General features: G+C 38.0%; 2 protein-coding genes across 2 annotated transcripts in view; one reads left to right on the top strand and one right to left on the bottom strand.

Annotated features, from left to right (window-relative positions):
- FBXL13 (F-box and leucine rich repeat protein 13) overlaps positions 1-17,766 on the top strand; it is a 209,862-nt gene that overhangs the window by 83,598 nt on the left and 108,498 nt on the right. The window lies entirely within an intron of this gene.
- The window catches only part of LRRC17 (leucine rich repeat containing 17), a 124,119-nt gene continuing 107,162 nt past the window's right edge, over positions 810-17,766 (bottom strand). The window contains exons 7-9 of the mRNA XM_061165172.1: positions 16,500-17,405; positions 8,458-8,613; positions 810-2,198 (exon numbers count right to left, since the gene is read on the bottom strand). Of these exons, the coding sequence (XP_061021155.1) occupies positions 1,801-2,198; positions 8,458-8,613; positions 16,500-17,271 (1,326 nt within the window). The 5' untranslated portion in view covers positions 17,272-17,405 and the 3' untranslated portion in view covers positions 810-1,800. The remainder of the gene's footprint in view (positions 2,199-8,457; positions 8,614-16,499; positions 17,406-17,766) is intronic.

The following is a 17,766-nucleotide window of genomic DNA, read 5'->3' as shown; positions in this document are numbered from 1 at the left end:
TTTATTACATCTCTCTGGTAACACTTCAAATTTAACAGCTGCCTTTAATATCTCATATTGAATAATGTGAGAACTTGCTTTGAGAACCAGAGTCTCTTAAGTCTCCACCCTGACCCAAACCATAGGAAAAAGGGCATAGAGGTTAGAATCTTACAAGGCAGTGTCATTTCCTGAACCACAAGCTCCAGCAATTCTTTCTGTTTCCCACTCTCTTGGTTTCCTATACATATTAGTACAGATTTAACTGACTTGACCCAAAGATTGTCTCCTGCCCTCACAGGTGTTTCAGGAGAAAAAGTACATACTCTATGCCTCAGATTCCTCATCTAGAAAAGGCGGATAATGTTATGTACCTTGGGGGAATCTTGTAAGAATTAGAAAAGAATATGTGAAGCTCTTAGCACAGTGTTTGAGCTCTAGTAGGTGCTTCAGAAATGCTCAATGGAATTCCCAGGTGGTCCAGCGGTTAGGACTGGGCACTGTCATTGCCATGGCCTGGGTTCAATCTCTGGTCAGGGAACTAAGATCCCATAAGCCAAAAAAACATGTTCATGGCACAGCCAAAAAAACATGTTCAATACTATTTGTTATTTACCATTTCTATACTTTGGAAATCTGTGCAAGTATCAAAGGTCAGTTGCTAAACTTTGTACGAATACCTTGAATAAGAAATGAAAATATATTCAACTCAATATGAAAAAGGAAATTTGCATAAAAAAGTTGTATTTTTAATGATATGTATATATTTCATTTTATTTTTCTAATACAATAGTACTATCAAAATACAAACTGATGGGGTTAGTCTCCAAATACTTCCTCTCTTTCTGGGGATCTGTTTTTCTAGGTGAGCTAATTTTAACCTGCAACCCCATAGGGCTTCTCTTCCATACCACCTGCTCCCTCAGTTGCTTTTGATATCAATTTCTTTTTTGTTTCTTTTTCATCTCAAATCCTGACCCTGAATCCTAATTTCATCCTGTTTTATGCTCCTTCACATATTAGCTTAGCAGGAAGGGCTCAGATCCTTCCCACTGACAGGCAGCTCCATAGCCTAAATTCTGTTAAAACATCAGTGCTGTTTGCACACTTACTAGTGTCTATACCTGTTCAGAGCTCATGATTCACACCACGTACAACTGCTTCTCAGAGTCTGGTCTTCTAACCAGTCTCTAATATAATTCTCAGATTCTTGGCTTATTGCATGTGACAATTCTTCCAGTTTAGCTTGACATTTTTTTTTTTTTTGCAAGGATCAGTGAAAAGTAGTGGAGAATTTGGGTTTACCAGGACCTCATTTTGGAGTGCACAGGAATCAAACATGGAAATTTATTCAGTGCATAAGCTGACTTACTGAAAAAAAAAGGGGGTAGAGGGGAGACAATAAGATTTTATTATTACTAATCATTTGTATCTCTTCATTTTGATCATCTTTAGGTATGTGCATGCAACTCTTGAAAAGCATGTAAAAATGAACCAAGTTTTTTTTTTTTTATTTTCAAAAAGCAGTAAAAAGATTTATACAGGACATTATGAAAATCTAATGCCATCATTAGGACCCAACTTCTGCAGGTTACCAGTGTGGAATCATCATCAAAAGCTGTTCGGCAAACAGGCAGGCAAGCAGGATAAGAGTATTCCTTTGATTACTATATTGTCACAACAACAATAATAATCAAGGGAACCTTCCTTTAGTTGAATAATCCTGCATAAATAAGTAATACAGTTAATCAAAATGTAAACATGCAGTTTTCCAACACCAGTATAGCAAAGGTAAAACTAGTTGCAACAAGAACAATTCTGTTATCCCACAATAGTGATTCTTACACTTTGCTTCTTTGCTGTGTGATCCTTATGTACTTTTTCCCATTCATCATCTTCCATATCTTGGTCAAATGTTTCAGGGTATGCTGGTAATTTGTCTTTGGGGCATTCTTCATAGTAACTCCGAACATATTTTCCTACAAACCACCCTTTGTATTCTTCAGGCATTTTGCATTCCAGGCCATTATAATGCACGTTGTAGTGATGCTTTAGCCAGTAGTAGAGGTAGTGGATGTTGTAATCACATCTCCAAGGGTTTTCTCTGAGCCACAAGAGTTTCAAAAAATACAAGTCTTCTAACACACCATAGTCAAAGTTTTGCAGACTGTTGTTTGATAAATCTAACTCTTCTAAATGTGTGAGTCCTAAAAAAGCAGCTAGAAACAGGAAATATTTATTAAACCAATGAGTAATTAGGTTAAGTGCACTGTATATTATAAGGACAAATTTAAAAGTAAGAGACAATTCTCGCTGTTGAAAATAAAGGAAAAGATTTTCCTTAACCTCCTTTTTCTCAGAGTTCTTACTTTAGAAAACTTCCAAGCACTTTCTCTTCTTTTTTGAAAGGATGTATATACATCCTTTCGAAGACTAAAGAGGACTTTCTCAGCTCTCTGAGGAACATCCTTCTTAAAAACCTGGGAACATGAGGCAGATAGATCAGAATTTCCCAACCAGTGATGGAATCTGTACCCACTGCTATGAAAGCTCAAAGTCTTAATCCCTAGACTGCCAGGGAAGTCTCTCTGCCCCATGTTCTGCTTCTCCTTCTTCCTCTCTATTAGTATCTGTGATTTCACCTTTCAGGTTTGGGTGTCGTTAACACCTCAACTGCTGCTGGATTCCTTGTGCTGATGGGAACATCTGTGGTTCTGTAAACCCCGGTCCACCCTGGTAATTATTTCCTTTGTAAATTAAAAGTTTCCTCAAAATATTCTAACCTGTGGGTGCCATCTCTTTCCCCTTAGGGTTGATCCTGACTGATCCAAATGTCAAACTTTTATATCCTAATGTTTAAAAAGGAATTTAGAGTCACAGACATAGAAAAACAGACTTGTGGTTGCTAAGGGGTAAGGCAAATATTTTTTTTTCCCAATTATTTTTATTAGTTGGAGGCTAATTACTTTACAATATTGTAGTGGTTTTTGCCATACATTGACATGAATCAGCCATGGATTTACATGTGTTCCCCATCCTGAACCCCCCTCCCCCAGAATTTCAGAAAACTTATGTGGATAGACTTTCTTTTTTAGATTATTTTAGAATGTCTCCTTCAGAATGACAGGAGATGGCATTTTAAAGACTTTGAAGATGGCAAGGTAGAACATATTACCACCCGTTCTAAGAAATAACACCCCTGAGATGTGAATGCAATTGCCGTTACATATTTCAAAGTTTTCCTGTTTTCTGTTTTCAATGTGGATTTGGCAATAATACAGGGGAAATGGATCCTCTTAAGAAGTTTCTAAGAATGAGTTTTACAGCATGTGAGTGATTGAAACACTTGGGGTGGAGTGCCAGCAGGCCAGGGACTGTCACTCACAGGACCAGACACAGACATCCTCAGGAGATACACTGCTTTCTTCTGGACCCCTGTCTCTTGGTGTTAACAGTCATCACTGTGTTTGATCATGGTCCTCTTTGGGCTTTTAATTTCATACTTGAAATGGAGTAGGTTTCACATACTATTGCCTTTTTGAAAAGTTTTTAACTGTCATTGTGTTTGTTGATCCTGGTTTTGTGTCTCTTTGCTGTGTTGTGGGCACAGGCATTGTTTCCATTTTATGTGTTGCTGAACTGGAAATTTATCATCTCTTGACTAGAAATTAATGGCGGTAATTTGTAAGGTTATGAAATGAATTGCAAGTTCGTAAGATGTGAGAACTATTTAAATGTTGTATTTTTTCAAAAAAATAAAAATCATTAAAGTCTTAAAAAAAAAACAAAACCTGGGAACAATCTCTTTGAAATGGAAACATCAAGGGAGGAAACACTCCTGCCTCCCACTTGAGCCTTTAAGGCACAAAATTATCTCTTGTCATAAAGACAGAAGTTTGTTTTCTTCTTGATAAAACCAATTAGCTACCACAGATGGCTACTCCAATTGCTCCGTAAGGTTTTAGAATGAATTATGTTTGGCAAGTGGTGCTGTCAAGTCTTACTTAAGGACTGAAAGTGAAAGTGAAAGTCACTCAGTTGTGTCCAACTCTTTGCAACCCCATGGACTGTATAGTCCCTGGAATTCTCCAGGCCAGAATACTGGAGTGGGTAGCTTTTCCCTTTTCCTTTTCCCTTCTCTGGGTTGGATCTTCCCTACCCAGGGATCAAACATGTATCCTGAAAACACATATATGCTAGGTTGTATTCTGCTTGGCTACATAAAGGGTGAGATTATTTCTGCCTCTGAAATCTCTTAGCAGATTGCCTATTGTGTACATCACATTCTGATTTAATGCTTATTCAGTAATGAAAGAATTTTCTTTCTCTACTACTTTGTGGAGAGGATTTCTGTACTGAGTGAGGGCTCTGGTTTTAATTATATTTCCCTAACAGTATACATGTCTAAATGCAAAATTCTGAAACATGTTTTTACTCAAAGCTCTCCCCTTGATTAGATTAACTGGACTACAATTTTTTATTTGAAAAATCAGTTTTAAGTTAGCTCTCTAAAAAATGTAATTTGTGCTCATGTGCATTTTTTTTAATACTCACTGGAAAAATGCCACAGAAAGACATGAATTAGGAAAATATTTCAATGTAAGACATAAGGGCACAAAAAATGAGAAATGTGTTCAGAAATCTGACAGCTCTTTGGGACATGAATAAACTCTGAAAATGCCTAGAAAACAGCCATTTCCAAGTTTATGGGGAAGGAATTATACTATTGTATTGTCCAAAACCCCCCAAAAAAAAATTATCAATATTTTGAAAACATCTGGTTGTATTTTGGCAAGCTATGGTAGGTATCAGCTTTGAATTCATATGTATTTAATCTCACCAGAGGGTAGATAATTAAAACAAATATTGAACACATAACACAAAATAATACAACAAAAAGCTATTTTTCCTTCTCTGAGAGTAAAGAAATCTAAACATAAATTATCCCTTTTTCAGTTAATATGAATAGACCAGGTATGCTATAACAGGCAAATCCTGATTTTAAATATTTTGTTTCTATTTTAAACATTTTCTCATTGCTGTTTTAAAATACTTTTGGTTAGGGTATACAGTGCCCTTATGTTGAATTTCAAAAATACACTCTCAAACCAATACCATTAACCGTTCTCATATCATTTGTTCTCAGACAAAATCCATGTGTGCTTAATTGCTCAGTTGCGTCCAACTCTTTGCAACCCCATGGACTGTAGCCCGCCAGGCTCCTCTGCTCATGGGGATTCTCCAGGCAAGAATACTGGAGTAGGTTGCCATGCCCTCCTTCAGGGATCTGGGATCTTCCCAACCCAGGAATTGAACCCAGGTCTCCCACATTGCAGATGGATTCTTTACCTTCTCAGCCACCTGGGAACCCCATGAATACTGGAGTGGGTAGCCTATCGCTTCTCCAGGGGATCTTCTCGACCCAGGAAATTGAACCCGGGATCTCCTGCATTGCAGGAGGATTCTTTACCAGCTGAACTACCAGGGGAGCCCCCTGAAGAATTATATTTTGGTGCAAAGCAATGACTTGGGTGTGGGGAGGAGGAGGGAGTGAGGAGCAGGCTGCTGCGAAGGAGCAAAAGGTCAGCCCTTGCAATGATAGTTCTGAAAAGACTGCATTAAAAAAAAATTGCTAACATTTATGAGTCAATCATCTCACTGTTTACTTTTCTTAACAGAAGTTAGCCCTTCAGATTGAAAGCATCTGTAAACATTCCTATATTCTATTTTGAAAATGCTAAAGTTGTTACTTAAACCATACGTATTTGGGCACTTTGGAAAGCTAGTTTTCATTTGTTCCTTAAAGGAGGTAGATTCTTAAATGGGGGGTGCCTTCTTTTCTTTTTCTGCAATAATATCTGGCATTTTATGAGACTGTTATTCACACTGTCTTTTAAAGATTTATATATTTCACTGCATTTATATACCTACCAGCATACATCATTAAAGTAAGTTTGCTTTGGCAGTGTTTCAACTCAAAAACCCTGAAATATAGAAGGTATTTATAAAAGTTTTAAAGATCATTTTGACTTAAATGACCAGCCTGAAATGACCACTTAAAAGTTCTGAGATGCTTTTTTGTTCCAGAAGATTTACCAAGGAAAGTGGTTGACATTTTCCAGATGCTCAGTACATATTTGTTAATGTAGAAAAGATCATACTTTCCTGAAATTGAGTTGAACAAAGGGGGGAAAGGATAACACTGCAGGCACTATTTGCAATACCCAAGACATGGAAGCAACCTGAGTGTCTATCAACAGATGAATGTTTATTTATATACACACATATACACACAATGGAGTATTACTCAGCCAGAATGAAATATTGCCATTTGCAGCCATGTGGATGGGCTTAGAGATTACAATAATGAGTTAGTAAGTCAGTGAAACTATACACTACTATATATAAAATAAACAACAAGGATTTTCTGTGTAGCACAGGTCACTATATTCAACATCTTGTAATAACTTATAATGGAAAAGAACCTGAAAAAATATATATGTATTATTGAATCACTTTTCTGTACAAATGAAACTAACACAATATTGTAAATCAACTATACTTCAATTTTAAAAGACCTAAACTTACATCTCACCAAAGACAAACAAATGGCTAACAGACACATGAAAATTGCTCAACATGGCTCATTATCAGAGAAATGCATATCAAAACTACAATAAGATATCACCTCACACCAGTCAGAATGGTCATCATCAAAAAGTCTACAAACAACAAACGCTGGAGAGAGTATGGAGAAAAGGGAATCGTCTTGCACTGTTGGGAATGTAAATTGATAACAGCCACTACGAAAGACAGTATGGAGAGTCTTAAAAAACTGGAATAAAGCCACCATATGACCCAGCAATCCCACTACTAGGCATATACCCTGAGGAAGCCAAAACTGAAAAAGATACATTTACCTCAAAGTTCACTGCAGCACTATTTACAATAGCTAGGATATGGAAGCAACCTAGATGCTCATCGACAGATGAATGGATAAAGAAGCTATGGTACATATATACAATGGAATATTACTTAGTCACAAAAGGCACACGTTTGTGTGCCTAATGAGGTGGATGAACCTAGAGCCTATTATACAGAGTGAAATATGTCAGAAAGAGACAGATAAATACCATACACTAACACATATATGTGGAATCTAGAAAGATGGTACGAATTAACTTATTTGCAGGGCAGCAAAAGAGGAATAGACATAGAGAACAGACTTAAGGACACAGATGGGGTGGGAGGGGAGGAGAGAGTGAGATGTAAGGAGAGAGTACATGGCAACTTACACTACCACATGTTAAATGGAGAGCCAATGGGAATTTGCTGTCTGGCTCAGGGAACTCAAACGGGGGCTCTGTGTCAACCTAGAGGGGTGGGGTGGGGAGGGAGGTGGGAGGGAGGCACGAGAGGGAGGGGACATGCGTACACCTGTGGCTGACTCATGTTGAGGTTTGACAGAAAACAACAAAATTCTGTAAAGCAATTATCCTTCAATTAAAAAAATAAATTAATTTTTTAAAAAAGAAAGATAATAACAAAATAGTATTCCAAGGTGGCACTAGTGGTAAAGAACCCACCTGCCAATGCAGGAGACATAAGAGACCTGGGTTCTATCCCTGGGTCAGGAAGATCCCCTGGAGAAGGGCATGGCAATCCCCTCCAGTATTCTTGCCTGGAGAAGTCCATGGACAGAGAAGCCTGGCAGGCTATGGTCCATAGGGTCACAAAGAGCTGGACATGACTGAAGTGATTTAGGATAGCATACATGCATTAATACACATTTTTAAACAGTGGGCTTCTCAATTAGGAAGACACAAATATTATGTACATTACAAACCTGATCAACATTGTAATCATTCTCAGTTCTTTCTAAATTCAGTGTGTTAACTTACCATGTTCATTCTTATCAGAGGCTTTGCTTAGCAAATGGAGAAGAGATTTGAAGGATGAAAAAGAATTGATTTTGATCCAGGATTAGGTTAAAATCTATATGGCTCTAAGTTGAGCACATTTTTATCTTATTTATGAGCATGCTTAATTTTATGAACTTAATTTATTCTGCTTAGTAGAATGTTTCAAATTTACTGTTAAAGTCTTACTTTAAACAAGTTGGGACTTAATGAATAGCAAAGAGAATGCCAAATCTGAATTTCCTTTTAAAAAAATCACAACATGTGTAGCATATTATTAGCCACATACTCTTATTTTTAAAATATAGCCTACAAAACACTTCTTTGGGCCAATTGAATAACTGACCAATTAATAACTGTTGCTTAGTAATATACACTATTACATACTTCATAAAGCAACAATTTGGCAAATATTTCTTGCCAAGCAAGTTCTAATTTAAGCATCATATTAATTTAAATTCAAAGTTCTTTTTAGTTTTTCAAAAACTAAATTGTATTTACTATAAACGTTGTCAGAGAATACCTGTGGCCTGTTAAAAGGGCTATTTGTGGAACTTACCAGGATCTATGAATTGAATGCCATTGCTGCTGAGGTTTAATTTCTTTAACTCGTGAACATCTTCAAACTCCTTGGGTCGAAGTTGGTTGATTTTATTGTGTGACAAGTCAAGTTTAACAATATCTGGAGGAATGTTGTTTGGGACTTTCTTCAACTCTAGAAAACAAAATCATGTTCAGGTTACCAAGCTTTCCTCTTGACCCCACTGACTCTATCACTCATGTGATAAGGAGTCAGCTCTTGAAAGGAAAAGGGATAACCCATCTAAAGCCAATGAACAAGCCTGAGGATATAACTGAATTCCACCAAAGCCCAGCAACCTAAGTGCATCTCACTTAGAGGGTCAGATATCACTCATTGCTGAAATGTTCTGAGAAACTTCCTAGAGATGGCAAGAAATCAAGAAGAGGACAACAGGCAGTGTGGGCTAGTTGGGCTCAAGGCTAACCATTTGTTAGAATCACCTGGAAAGCTTTTTAAAAACAGAAAGCTGAAACAAAATAAAACCTGCAAATCAAACCACTTCATGCGCACATCCCCTCTGATTCCCTTCCTACTCCTCTAAGAGCTTTGACTACTAATTACTGCCTCTCTGCGGTATCTTCATTTCATCCCTCTCAACAGATAAGCTCAGATTTCACCATCCTAAAAAAGAAGCAAAAGCCCTTGACCTTGATGACCCTCAAGCTGTCATCTTATTTCTCCTTTCCTTGGATGCTAAAATTCGAGAAAGTATAGTCCTCATTTGCTCCTCCTGCTTCCTGATCACCATTTACTCCCTGAATCCTTGTGACTCAGTTGTACTCACTCATCCCTAACTCTTCCCGAGATATTGCAGTAACTGCACTCCTCAGGAACAACAACAATAATAATAATGCTACCACTACTACTGCTACAAGAGAAGCCTCTGCAAGAAGAGTCCAGCTTTCATAGGTTAATAGGCAATTAAGGTTCACCTATCTTTCATATTTATATTTGTCTTTAAATTATGCTTTTATAAAACTATAAAGTGTGTTTATTTTATATTTTAGCATAATACTTGCCCTTTATTTTAATCTTTAGCAAAATATTCTGAAGAGGTTTTGCTCAATTCTAAGTAGAGCAAGTGGAAGCTGTGAAGAGAAACAAACCTGTTTGAACAAAAGAAACTAGAAGCAACAAATAAAATACGCAGATTAGTTCATACCTGAGAAGTAGCATGACACAAAGACTTCTTGAATATGTAGAAATTCTTTGAACTAGGTAAAGTTTATGAAAGGTGGTATACATCTATCCATGATTCCCTTTTTGCTGAATAACTGAGTTGCTGATAATTTCTTCCAAATATTTTTTTAAAACCCTCTGGTATATATGATTTCTTAACTAATAGTATGTTTACCTTCATGAAGATCCAGTCTTATTTCCTCCCTTCTTTTAACAGCTTAGAATCCATGGTCAATGGAATGGTTCCTTCTCTGGTATCCTTATTACTGTTAAATTAGCTTTTTCATCTTGATGGGATCTTGGTATCTTAGAATCTCTGCATAAGAACTTTTCTAGGTGTTCTAACAAGTATTATGTGCAAGAATCATATAAGCTAGTATGTACATTTATCCTCATTTTACAGATAAAGTAGAGCCACAACTTGTTCATAGTCACACACCTAGGATTTAAACACAGACATGCTAGCCCCCAAACCTTTGCTTCTAACTGCTATGCTCTGCTGGCTAGTCATGGTACCTTCCAGCCTCATTTATGCTGCCCATCTGCCTAGAATCCTCAAACCTGGTGTATGTAGGGTAAAGTGAGGGTTGGGTAGCAACAGGGGTGGAAACAATATATAAGGCTATAAGACCTTTCTGGCTCTGTATTTAAAATGACATCTCTCTGCTTTCAAGCAGACAACAGTAATAAACCATTTCCGTTTTTTTTTTTTTTTTTCAACAGTACATAGCAATATCAGATACAGTGTACATCTTACTGATTTTTTTTTTTTCATTTTTGTACCCTCCTATCCATGAAAGCTTCATGAAGGAGGTTTAGAACAATGTCTAATATATCACAAATAAATAAGCCAGCTTCTAAAATGGCACCCAACAATCCCTCTACTGATATTCATGTTCTTGTGTAAACTCTTCTCCCTAAGTATGGGCTGAACTTAGTAACTTACTTCTAACAATAGAACGTAGAAAATATGATAGGACGTCACTTTCATAATTAGGTTATAAGTAATTGTGACTTCTGTCAGGCTAGCAGACTCTTTTTTGGTGGCTTTGATGAAGCAAGGTGCCATGTTGGAGAGGCTTACATGGCAAGTAATTAAGGGTGGCCTCTGGCTGACAGCCAGCAAGGAACTCAGGCCCTCAGTCCTTATGGAACTGAATCCTGCCAAGCCATATGAACTTGGAAGAAGATACTTTTCCAGTTGAGCCTTCAGATGAGACCACAGCACCAAGCCCTGGTCAATACCTTATTGCAGCCTCCTGAGAGATCCAGAAGCAGTGGACTTAGCCAACCCACGTCTGGCTTCCTGACCTACAGAAACTGTGAGATAACAAAGTTTGTTGTTTTAAGCTGCTAGGGTTTGGGGTCATTTTTAGGCAGCAACAAAGTTAGTTATCTAATAACACATGGGAAATAATGAGCTCGTTAAATATGTTGAGTTTCACTTCAGTTGCTCAGTAGTGTCCGACTCTTTGTGACCCCATAGACTGCAGCATGCCAGGCTTCCCTGTCCATCAACTCCTGAAGCTTGCTCAAACTCATGTCCATTGAGTCAGTGGTGCCATCCAACCATCTCATCCTCTGTTGTCCGCTTCTCCTCCTGCCTTCAAACTTTCCCAGCATCAGGGTCTTTTCAAATGAGTCAGTTCTTAGCATCAGGTGGCCAAAGTATTGGAACTTCAGCTTCAGCATCAGGCCTTCCAATGAATATTCAGGACTGATTTCCTTGAGGATGGACTGGTTTGATCTCCTTGCAGTCCAAGGGACTCTCAAGAGTCTTCTCCAATACCACAGTTCAAAAGGATCAACTCTTTGGCACTCAGCTTTCTTTATAGTCCAACTTTCACATCCATACATGACTATTGGAAAAACCATAGCTTTGATCAGATGGACCTTTGTTGGCAAAGTAATGTCTCTGCTTTTTAATATGCTGTCTAGGTTGGCCATAGCTTTTTTCCAAGGAGTAAGCGTCTTTTAATTTCATGGCTGCAGATACCATCTGCAGTGATTTTGAAACCCAAAATGATTCAGCAATATTGAAAGTATGAAAGTGAAAGTGTTAGTCACTCAATCATGTCCTACTCTTTGTGACCCCATGGGCTGTAACCCACCAGGCTTTTCATCCATGGAATTCTCCAGGCAAGAATACTGGAGTGAGTTGCCATTGTCTTCTCCATGGGAATCTTCCCAACCCAGGGATCGAACCTAGGTCTCCCACATTGCAGACAGATTCTTTACCATCTGAGCCACTAGGGAAGCCATAAGAATATTGAGCCCTCTTATAGTAAAAGTGCTTTGAGAATTTGGATTGACTTTATTTCCATCCTCTGATAAGATACTGTCTTGTTTGACCTAGAGCTGTGTCTGCCAACACATAAAAATGTGAAAGATTTTAAGATTTGAACTTATTATAATGGAACACTGAGGTAATATCTTCCTTTAGGATCAGCAAGACCCTGAATGGAGAGCTACATTCCCTCTTACATACTCCATGTAAACAAGGAGATGGAGATCCTAGGAAGAACTGAAAACCACAGAGAATACTTGAGGGCAGGCAGAAGAAATAATTTCTTGACATTTAGCATTTAGAATAATTACTGACAATGAATGGTTGTGGCATTTTCTCAGATTTTTAAAAGAGGAATAAAGTTTCATTTCAAAATACCCAGGATTCCACCTCCCCTCTCTTCCCTCACCGTGACCACATTGGTCTAAGCCACCATCACCTCTCGTCCGGATTATCCCAATATTGTCCTAAGTCCACATGACTTTAAAACATAAGTCAGATCTGTCATTTTACCAGATGGATTGCCATCTTCCAGATGGCAGGATCCTTTGTTTCTCACATCACTATGAATAAAAGCCCAAGTCCTCACCAAAACCCTAACAAAGCCATTAAAGGCTGAGGTCTTCCTTGCTAGCAGAGTTAGTATCTTCTAGGCTCTGGAAAGCAGCCTATTTATCAGGATCTGCTTGCTGAAGCAACATCTGCTGGGTTGGATATGAGAGTGAATGACAGGAGGCCTTGCAAGCAACCACTGTAGAACAAGCTAAAGTGGGTTTACCACAAATAAATGGGTGGAAAAAAATGTTTATGAGAACACCCTAAAACCCAGCTTAACCACTGTGGTAGACCTGTGGAAGAGGAATATGAATTGCAGAACCAACTTTAGCATTGTTACCAGCAGCACTGGGTAAAAATAGGATCCACAAGTAATACCAGTAAAGGCAAACCAAAGCCTCCACCAGTAGGCTTAGAGCACATGGAAAAATCTTATTTGTTGTACTGATGAGTAAAAACAGTCCTTTGTTTTTAACCTTAAATGACAGTTGCAAATATTGATGTGAAATATGGTTGGCTTTGATGAAGATTATATAAATATAAATGTCCTGAGACTAGAAGTCAAATTTGGTCAATGCCCCCATTTCTAGACCAGGCACCACATGGTTATTTGCTGCTATCCAATAATTTTGGTAAACCTTCAATAAATACCAAATTTACTTGATTATCACCCCTGACAAGCATTGCCTCTCCCCTCACCAAACTTTGCTGATTTTGAGGAGGAAACTGGGATTTTTTCCATGTAATTTCCCATTTAGTAGGCTATCTTGATTGTCAGCAATGTCAGAATGTTTGGTGTAGTGGTAGGTAGAGAGACATAAATGACTTTGTCTATTGCCAATTAAAGATTCCTAATTACTCTTCAAACTAATAGTGAAATTAACTTCAGAGGCAGCTGGGAGCAATTTTTGGTCATAATTCTCCCCAGCCCTAATCTTAGCAGGAAAATGAATCCTTAAAAATGGCAAATTATTCTGGTAAGTGTGAAGCTAAAAAGCAGTTTTAAAACTTACTTTCATGTATTTTTGTTAAATCCATCCATCTCAATAAGGCATAAATATGCCTTTCAACTAATTTCACATTTATTCCCTTTGAAAGACTAAGTTTTGTTGGCAAAGTGCCTGTCTCCAGTGAATACAGCTATTATTTCTTTTTCTTGTTATGACTGTTTACAACCCCATGAACTGTAGCCCACCAGGCTCCTCTGTCCATGGAATTTTCCAGGCAAGAATACTGGAATGGGTTGCCATGCCCTCCTCCAGAGAATCTTCCCAACCCAGGGACAGAAACCAGGTCTCCTGCATTGCCGGTGGATTCTTTACTACTGAACCATTGGGGAAGCCCCAAGGATTAAATGACAATGCATAAAACTGCTATATCTTAGGCACACAGAGCATTTAGATGGCAGTTCTCATTAATATGGGCTTCCCTGGTGGCTCAGATGGTAAAGAATCTGCCGGCAATGCAGAAGACCTGGGTTTGACCCCTGGTTTGGGAAGATCCCCTGGAGAAGGAAACTGCTACCCACTACAGTATTCTTGCCTGGAGAATTCCATGGACAGAAGAGCCTGGTGGGCTACAGTTCATGGGGTTGTAAACAGTCAGACATGACTGAGCGACTAACACTTCTTCTCATTAATATTACTGCTAGTTCCACTCTTGACTTCTTTAGGGCTTCCCTGGTGGCTCAGATGGTAAAAAATCTGCCTGCAATATGGGAGACCTGGGTTCAGTCCCTGGGTTGGGAAGATCCCCTGGAGAAGGGAAAAGCTTCCCACTCCAGTATTCTTGCCTGGAGAATTCCGTGGACAGAGGAGCCTGGCAGGTTACGGTCCATGGGGCTGCAAAGAGTTGGACACAACTGAGCAACTTAAAAAAAAAGAAATGAGATCCTACATGGTGTCCAACATGTGGAGCACAATCAAAAATATTACTATACTCTGGCAGAGAGTTAAGAGATGAATAGTACTGAACATTCATTCTTAGTAGTTGACATTTATTATCTATTTGTAGAATGCAATAAGGAAAACTACAATGGATAAAATTCCAGATTGTCATAGTTGAATTCTAGTCATGATTTTTAATTTCTATGTATTTTTATTTTTAAAAGTTGCTTAAATTACTGCCTTGTAAGAGCAAAGGAAGCAGCTCAATTATTGCCATCAATCTAAAGAACACAGCCCTGTGCCAGGTAGTACCAAAGGGAATTTAAAAGACAAGATCTTTGACTTTAAACTTATGGGAATCAATAATATAATAAAAAATGAAAAGTAAATGATCAGCTGAATCAATTGAGTGATATCAACCATATTAAGAGAGATTTATATTGATGATATTAAAAGACAAAACTACCCTTCATTTTATAATCTAAAAAGTATAGGCTCTGATTTACATCATTATTAATAAGTGGAGGAGCTTAAGTTGTCCTTTATAGTGTATGAACCTGAATGATATGTACTAACTGTGCATGTCATGAAACTTTGCTTCCCAGTAAATAATATGTGTTTCTAAAGCAAGGGTAATGAGTTTATGGGGCATATCTGAAAGGTTGTGTTTAGATAACAATAGCTTAAGGAAGGAAAGCAATAAAAATAAATTTGTATTTTTCTAAGTTGATTTTTGGCAAGAGACAAAAATATTATGGAAACAAAGACAAAGGCAGAAATAGACTCACTGGAGAGGGAATGGCCCAAGGGTAGAAAAACAGTAAAAAAGAAAGTTCTTTACTACTATGTTATCTTTTCTTAAATTACAGAGTGGTCTAGTTGTAGAAATCTTCAATTTTGTTTTGATGGCATTTTTTCTCAGATAATTAATGAGTTTAACTCTATTTTCTCTGGGATAGCAAGTACAAATAAACTTTAGCTTAAATATAGAACCTCAGCAATATCAAGTAATTTTCTAACTCAAGTCTAGGAATAGTAGCTTTGTAATAGTTTTTTAAAATATATAATTCAAGTTTTTAAGCATTACAAAGAAAATTCTAGTAAAACATGTTCTTTGGCATGAAGCACCAAGTACTCACTGTAATGTTAGGGAAATTCCACCCAATCTGGCTACAGAGAAACTATGTGTACTGACTTTCCTCGAATTTTTGAATGCTTCCCTTGTTCAGGAACTTGTTTGAACATGATTAGATTAATTCTGGATGCCAGAGGCTCAGGTGTACTTAGCTTTGCTGCTTACCTGTGAGACCACAATCAAGTGTCTAAACATGCCTTAGCCTTTTTCTCCTCCTCCTCCCCTCTACAGATGGGATACTACTACTACCTTGCTGGCAGCTGTGGACAGCATGTATGTGGAATACCTGGAGCATAGTAGATTCTCAATTAATGAGCACTTTCTCTCAAACTTAGAGGATCCCAGGATGGCATCTCCCAGTTTACAATGCTGTAATTGCTCTACTTTAGCATCAAAATTCACAGAGTGTCATAGTAAGCGAATCTTCTGGTGTCATATAGTCATGGTGTGATCTAACCACGTGATACCTTCCACACTCAGAGTGAGGGGGGCAAGCCTTGTGCATGACTTCGCTGATAAATCAACAAAGTGACTTCTGTTTCTTCAACATTAACAGATTCCTGTCTATAATTTCTTTGAGATGTGTTGGAGTCTCTTGGTTCATCTTAACTTTTCCTTTCTGTTCTTAAAAAAAAAAAAAAAACCCTTACAGTAATTGGAAGAATACCATGTTCTATATGACGCTAATCCAATGACATCTGGTTTTAATTTAATATTACAAATAAGTTATTAACCCATGCCAGAAATGAAAGAGACAAGTAAATTGTTTGTTGTCCTAGGGTAGATTAACAGTGCTCAGACTACACTTTGAGAGTGTCTTCACTAATATGTCAAGAGCCTCACTAAAATCTCCCATGGTGGAAATGACACCAGAAATTCTAAGTCATGGGGTGGGGGGTGGTGGTGCAGGGATTCATAACATTCAAAAAGCATTTTTAATCATCCACAAAAATGAAAAAGTAAGCAACTTACAAACCTTTTCTTCTGCAGTCCAGTGTCTGTATGGGAAATACGTAGTTGTGGCAAAGGGAAGAGTCCACCTCAGTCTTGATGACTGGGGGTTTTCCTGACAAATGGGGTTTTGGAACCAATTGTTCATTTTCTTCTTCATTACATAACTGTTTAGATTTTATCTGCTTCAGTTTTTTATTTTTCAGTTCTTGTGGGCTTTCACACTTGGCATAGTTCCCCAAATTCCGGTTCCTTGGAATCTGCAGCATTGAAATAAGCGTTTCCATCTCACAAGTACAACGCCAGGGGTTGTCATAAAGACGCAGGTAGCTCAGGAGAGGTGTATAAATGAACACTTCCTCTGTCAAGACTTTGATCTGGTTGTGCTGCAGTAAGAGAGTGGTGAGTTTATTTAAACCGAAGAAAGCCTCACTCTCAATTTTAGAGATCTCATTCTGTTGCAGATCCAAGCTTTTCAGCTTTTTAAACTTGGAAAACATGCTATTCTTCAGTATGCGGATTTTGTTTCTTGCTAACAGCATGTGCAGCAAATCCTGAGGCCAGTTGGGCAGCACATAAACTAGTTTTCTTTCTTGACAATCTAAGTATTTTTCATGAAGGTACGTGTACACTTCACAGGGGAGGCCTGGTGCATAGCGTTTGACCAGGTTGGAGTTTTTCCGGCTCCCACCAGCCCGGCCATGGTTCACCCGGTTTCTTGCACCCCCAGGGCTTGCCTTGCGGAGCTCAGCGACTTTACAAAAGAAAAGTAGGATTACGACGGTCACCACCCGCATCCTGACATCCAGCTGGTCCCAATTACTTGGTGTGACAGATGGAACAATGAAAGTATTCCTTTGAAATCCAAGTTTGGGTAATCTTAACTAAAGCAGTTCAGGAAGAATGAGATCCAGCTGAGGTACGGCAGTCCCTAGATTGCAAAAGGAAAAAAAATAGAGACTTTTGTGAACATTGCAACTGACGAATAAAATCAAATTTTCAAGTTTTTTTTCTTCTAAATTATGGAAGTATGATAACACATTTACAGGAGACTTGGAAAATACAGAGCAAAGTTACATATAGTTCCACTATATATTACAATTATTTTTAAGTAGGCAAATTAAGATTTTTTAGTTGGGGTTTCAATATCAAACTCTCAAAAATTAATAGAATAGACAGAAAAGAAGGAAATGAACGAATTCAACATAATCAAGATTTATACAATTTTCACGTAACAGCAGGATACAAATTCTATTCAAGTTCCCATAAACTCTAAACCAAGAGACATGGAA

This window comes from Dama dama, chromosome 18 (genome assembly GCF_033118175.1).
Source record: "Dama dama isolate Ldn47 chromosome 18, ASM3311817v1, whole genome shotgun sequence".
Taxonomy (NCBI): domain Eukaryota; kingdom Metazoa; phylum Chordata; class Mammalia; order Artiodactyla; family Cervidae; genus Dama; species Dama dama.
Note: the sequence above shows the minus strand (reverse complement) of the source record. Positions and strands in the feature narration are given on the sequence as shown.